Source organism: Talpa occidentalis, unplaced genomic scaffold (genome assembly GCF_014898055.3).
Source record: "Talpa occidentalis isolate TD23 unplaced genomic scaffold, MPIMG_talOcc4v2.1 talOcc4.7, whole genome shotgun sequence".
Taxonomy (NCBI): Eukaryota; Metazoa; Chordata; class Mammalia; order Eulipotyphla; family Talpidae; genus Talpa; species Talpa occidentalis.
In genome coordinates this window covers 94,770,855-94,776,854 of record NW_023605083.1, presented here as the reverse complement: position 1 = coordinate 94,776,854, position 6,000 = coordinate 94,770,855, and the positions used below count along the sequence as shown (strand labels likewise).

The 6,000-nt window shown below is 52.0% G+C and overlaps 1 protein-coding gene across 1 annotated transcript in view; it reads right to left on the bottom strand.

Moving 5' to 3' along the window:
• Nucleotides 1–1,906: 1,906 nt before the first annotated feature.
• The window catches only part of SHISA6 (shisa family member 6), a 273,436-nt gene continuing 269,342 nt past the window's right edge, over nucleotides 1,907–6,000 (bottom strand). Inside the window, exons 5-6 of the mRNA XM_037494275.1 lie at nucleotides 4,445–4,597; nucleotides 1,907–2,503 (exon numbers count right to left, since the gene is read on the bottom strand). Coding sequence (XP_037350172.1) covers nucleotides 1,953–2,503; nucleotides 4,445–4,597 — 704 coding nt within the window. The 3' untranslated portion in view covers nucleotides 1,907–1,952. The remainder of the gene's footprint in view (nucleotides 2,504–4,444; nucleotides 4,598–6,000) is intronic.

Genomic DNA, 6,000 nt, shown 5'->3' with positions numbered 1-6,000 from the left:
TGATTCATGTGATGCTTTTCTGTTTACCTGGGGAGGTCAGCCTTAGGGGAGATAAGAAGTTTGGAATTCTTCAATAAATAAGAAAAATCAGTCAATTGATTTCTTTGTGGATCATGGACTTTGTTTGATTAAAAATTCCTAGGGTTGACACTGGGAAGTTTTCTCAGCCTCTTACCTCCCTTTAAAAGGCCACACATGTTATCTGCAGAATCTAAAACCCCAGTTTAAGATCATTGCTTTTGGAGTCTGCCTGTGATGAGAATTACATTTTTAGTATCATAGTTTCATTTACTAGTCTGAAGCTGATTCCTCCAGCCTCAGCTAAGGGAGGTACTCTGGCTCTGAGAACAGGGGAGCCCTTTCTTTTCCCCCAGGCTCTGGCCTTGGGGGAGTGGATGTGGCTTCATTCACTGCTCTTCAGGAAGCCATCATAGTCTGCTCTTCAGGAAGCCATCATAGTCTGCCCACCCACCCCCCCAGAAATTCAGAGAAAGGGCTGAGATGGGGTTAGTTGGGGTAGCCCCCAATAGAGCTGATAACATGGATCTGCCTGGTCCTAGAGTGCCCTATGCAGGGGAAATTGGGGAGCTGCCCAGGAAGCCCCAGACCAATAGCCTGGAGTACCATTATTTGATTTTGCTAATGGGTCGCTGTCCCTTTGATCCAGAGTAGGCACTGGTCTGAAGAAGCAGCAGCCAGGAGAGAGGAATGGAGATTCAGAAGGACAGGAGGAGGGGCAAAGAGAAATAGGAGCTGGGGGTGGGGAGGAGAAGACAGAGAGAGAGCTAAGCAGAGAAGTTGAGCAGTGGGCAGTGACGATGGGACAGTGGAGCAAACAAGGTGTGGCATAACCACTTGAGTCCTCATTAATTGGGGGCTGACAGCCATCACTTTCTAGAAGCCTCAGTCCTGCCTGATGGGCATGGTGGGAGACAGAACCCTGGACAATGGGAATGGGGAGCCCCTGAGACCCAGGGCATCACAGTGGCACTCCCCACCCTCTGCTCTCTGGCCAGGGGCAGATGCCTCTAGGGAGCAGGGGAAGGGAAGTCAGGCTTGAGTGGCAGGTCATAATTCAGGCCTGGAGGCCTGAAAGAAGTGTGGAGATAATTAGGCTGGTGGAGAGGGCATCCCAAAATTTCCTGTACCCCATCGCTACTCTTCTCCAGGAAGGCTAGAGCAAAGCCCCAGAGAACTCAAGGGTGAAACATCTAGGGTTAGGGGAAGGGCCAGGGGGTCCTGTGGGTGGGGCAGCCAGCTGAACTGGGGTGGATGCCCACACATGGAGAGGCAGCAGGAGGGAGGGAACCCTTCCTAGTCTGGACTTGGGGGAGGAGTGCAGGGTTAGAGTGGGGTCAGCGCAGGGAGGGCCGCTCAGTGGGGACCAGAGATTTCCAGCAGGCAGAAGAGAATCATTATTGTGCTTATGGACACAGCAGCTCCCTGACTCAGAGAGCGAGCAGGCAGTTTGTAGGCACTAGAAGATTTCTGTGACGCGGTTCTAGGTAAATGAATGAGACCGAGTAGTGTATTCGGTCAGCCCACGGGCCACACCCGCTGGCCACTTCAAACCCAGGCAGCTTCTGACCAGGGTCAGAATAGGGTCTCGGCTGACAGAGCCTGCCGCTGAGTCCCCAGGAGTGGGAGAAGGGGCTTGAGACTGAAAGGGAGTTGATGATGGTGGAGGGGGTGAGACAGGGCCTAGCCCCTCTCCTCTCACCCTTTGACTCTTCTAGAAGAGTGAGAACAATCACTCTAGGTCCCAGGTCTGAGCATGCTGTGCCAGGTCACCGGGTTGGGTCCCCGGGAGTATGGCTTTCTGGGCTAAGGAGGCCCATCCCCACCTCCTACGGAGTGGACACGGGTGGGGAGATGTATAGAGCTAGAAGCTCTGCTCCAGGCCCATCTTGCCTCCTGCCCCATTGTGCCTGGAGCCCGCCCCGCCCGGTCAGTCACACGGTTACTTCGGTCTTGCTGGCTGTGTAGCAGGTGTGGTGGCCCGGGATATAGTGCAGCTGCTCCACCGTGTTGTGTCTGCGCGAGGCAAAGGCCTGGCGCTTGGCTGCCGTCTGGCTCTGGCCCAGGGTGGCATAGGAGTTATTGGAGGCACTGGGATGGGAGTGCATCTTGGTCATGCGGTAGCGGTCCAGCACGGGCGTGGACACAAAGACGTCCGTGTGCGAGATGGCCCGCGACAGGGACTGCTCAGGGAAGGCCGTCCGCTCCGGGGACAGCAGTGGGTCCTGGGAGTGCAGGCGCTCCGTGGAGAGCAGCTGCTCATCAGATAGGATGCGATCATAGGGCATGCCAAACTCATCCTGCAGGCCCCGCTCGGGGGACAGGACCCTGTCCTGGGACATGGCCCGGATGGGCCGGCGTGGGCGCTCTCGTGGCAGGGGCTTCTGCTGGGACATCTGGATGACATTGAGGGGGAGGGTTCCTCGGGCCGCCAGGTCAGGTAGGTGTCGCCTCCTCATGTAATATTCATCAGCCTCCTTGTCAGCTGCAAGGGGGACACAGAAAGAAGAGAGTTGAGGGGACACTGCATCCAGGACTAAGCTAAGAGGACTAAGCGAGATAGGTGGCAACAGGGCTCTTCCATGAATGTGCAAATCAGTCCCCAGAGGTTTTGTTAAATGCAGATTCTGAGTCAGACACCATGGCTTAGAGCTGGGCCATGAGTCTGCATCCTAACAAGCTCCCAGGCAATGCTAATGACACTGGTTCCTGGGCCACCTTGAGTATCCAGGGGTTATAGAACTTCCTGCAGGTTCCCAGGGGGCTCATGGTACAGTGGACAGCAAGTCAGTGCCCCAGCACTCGTGCTTCAGCTCCATTTCTTGCTTTTTCTAAAAAGATTTATTTATACAAGAACCGGGGTACAGATCAGAGGCACGGGAGGGTGAGAGAATTCACCAGAGACAGAGTGGGGAACAGAACAGGCAGACGGACCAAAGACACTGCTGAGGGGAGCAGTGGGTGAGGCAGGAGAGGTCTGCCGTGCCATGTGGGTATCTCTCTGGCTGGCCAGGAATTGAACCCACACTGCAGAGGCTGCGGACAGCTTCACAGGGCAGCCCTCAACCCGCTGTGCCACCAGTAAGACCCCTCCAGCCCTGTTTCTTGCACGCTGTGGTCTTGAAACAGAATGGCTCCCTGGGTCTTGCTCAGACACAGAGAAGCAACCTGCAGCTTTCAGATAAGGTCCGGAGTCTCTCCGAGGAGGCTGACTTGCACAATCAGCCTCCATTGGAATAAAGTAAGATGTTCCAACCAGTAGGCACTTGTGCAAATGTTTAGCTGGTAACTTAGGAACATAGTAACACCTTCTCTGGAGTAACAGCCAATGCATAAGAAGCCAACACATGGGCATCCAGCCCCCACACAACCACAGAATCAAGTCTTCACAAACTGTGCCTGTGCCCACAGCACGAGCAGGCTGGAACAATCCTATATGTGGACCTCATCAGATGTTCCCTCCTGCCTTCTGCACCCTGAATTTACCGAAGACTCATACAAGCTTTCTTTGCCTCGAGGTTCAGGAGTGAAGCCTCCTACAAACAACCAACCTTTAGATTCTTGCAAATTGTGGAACACTATTTCTCACTTTATCCACAGGGTCTCTGACAGGTAGATCCTACCTCCTGAGCCACACTCCCTTGTCATCTAGCCATAGAAAATCACCATTCCACCTTGGAGGTGGCTGATGTGAATTCATGGGCTGAACTTCCAGCAGGATAGGATGCCCCATGGCTTCAAGCAAATGCTCATCCCTGCAGTCAGATGGTCATCAAAACAGACATGCTGGGGAATAGGGGCAAGTGGGCCCGAGGGTCAGAAGGCCAGGTGAGAAGTGATCTTCCACCATGGCGTGTGCCTTCTTAACCTTGTAATGTCTTAAATTCATCAATCCTCAGGGCCTCCCCAGATGCAAATGGCAAAGCTGGGGTTATTAGGCAAACTGGATTTAACCGATGAAATGGGGTGTGTGTGTGTGTGTGTGTGTGTGTGCGCGCGCACACACACACACATGCACGGTGTGGAGTCTCATCCTTAAGATAGTGTTGGTAGGAGGCCAGTTATGGACACTTCAATCGAAGTGTCAGATCTCTGGGAGAGTTCTCACAGAGTAAGCTCTGAGGTTGTTAGCCTCTACTCCAAAATAAGAGGGCAAGAGGAAGGCTTATGTTTAGAGGATGGCAAGTGTAGGGCAGGGTTGGGGAGAGGCTTCCTTTCAGTTGAATTGAATTAAAGCACCATCTCCTGGGGAACACGGATCTGAGGACTCTAAAGAACAAGAACCCGGACCTGTTGATGTCTCCTTGCATGATCCACCTTGCTTTTTGTTCTTGGACTCCAGCAGGTCCCCTCAGGTGATTGATACACAGGCATTAATCATAGAGGTCCCAGAGGCAGACCCCAAACCTGGGAGAACCCCACTTACTTAGCCTTTTCAGGGATGAGTACTTGCTAGGGTGGGTCTTCACTGCAGACTCATAAGATGGCGGCAGGTGAGCCAAGTTCTGGAAGGAGCGTGAGAAGGAGAGGTCATAGGGCTCGGTGGCAGATGTCAGGATGTTGTTCATCCGTGGTTTCTCTGCAAGAAAATAGAGGGGTGCATTAGTGAGGACAAAGTCTGGGGCAAGCAGGGCAGAAGGGTCCAGGTTATAGCCCCTTGCTTTCTGACTCATCTGAATCTTGTTTCCCTGGCCCCCGGTGTTAGGACACTGATGGGGTTGATGACTCAGTTTACCACACTCTTATTTCCAGATGTCAATGAGCCTTGATACAGGCATTGTCTTATTGTGGTCACACATTGTGTGGACACAATGACAGTTTACTCTTCCTTGAATGCCAGACTTGACTCTTTCTCCTGGTACATCCTGGCTTGTCTGATGAAAATGTAAGCCTGAGGGTGTCATAAAAACCTTTACTTTGATGGGAGGGTTTTGGTCTTTCCCTATTAGCTTTAGACAAACCTAGCTCTAAAGTTTAGAAAAATCTGGGTTTGAAGGTGGAGTGATGGGTCCTGTCTACATACCCACAGAAGAACTGGGTATAGGACCTGGCTTTACTGAGGCTCAACTCACACCAGCCATGATGTCAGTTTACCTCTCACATTGCCTACTTCACCTGGGGCCTCTCTAAGCCATACCCTTGACAAGTCCCTGAGCCATTTCCTCTTATTTCAGCTCCTTCCTCTGAAGTCCCCTTAGCCATATCTGAGCTGCTAGAGGAAAGAATCTAGCAAAATGTTTATCACATCATTCCCTTTTTCTCTCTTCTTTTCTTGAGCTAGAACATTGAGATTCCAAAATATCAAGAGAGAAAAGAGAATGTTGTTTGCTGTCAGTCCTGGTAAAAAGAATGCAGGAAGGGATGCAAGAAAAGATGAAAGAGAAATGAGGTGAATGACTAATGGGGGAATGATGCAGGAAGAAGTAGAGACCAGGTTAAGAATAGCACACAAGTGGGGGAAGAGAGTAGATGGAGGTCTGGGAAAGGGAGCAGCAGTAAAGATGGGGCCACAGAATGGGATGGAGATCTGGGGAAGGAAGATGAACATGCCCTGGTGTTTGACTGCCTGGAAGCACAGCAAGAAGTTAACAGGCTGCAGGGGAATAGTGACATTCCAAGAGAGGAGGTAGTTTCATGGCTATAGTCTGGCTCTTCACCCTCCATCCTCTTGAGTTTTGGATACTCAAGAACTGGCAGGCTTAACCTTTAGTCAGAAGTACTCCTGACAAATGCATCAGAGGACTATGGTTCTTTGTGCCTCTTGGCAATGATGGTGCTGAACTGTGGAAGGCAGGAATTCTGTGAATGGTGGGATAAAGAGGAAATCTTCTAGTGCTGGTCCAAGTGCAGCCTCAGTACAGGGAACTCCTGGCTTTTTTATCCCTTCCTCTTGCACTGGCACCCCCAATGTTGGGGATGGAGCCAAGGGAGCCCAGCCAATGAGCTGGTGTTCACGCCAGCCTGGTACATATGTGAGGGGGT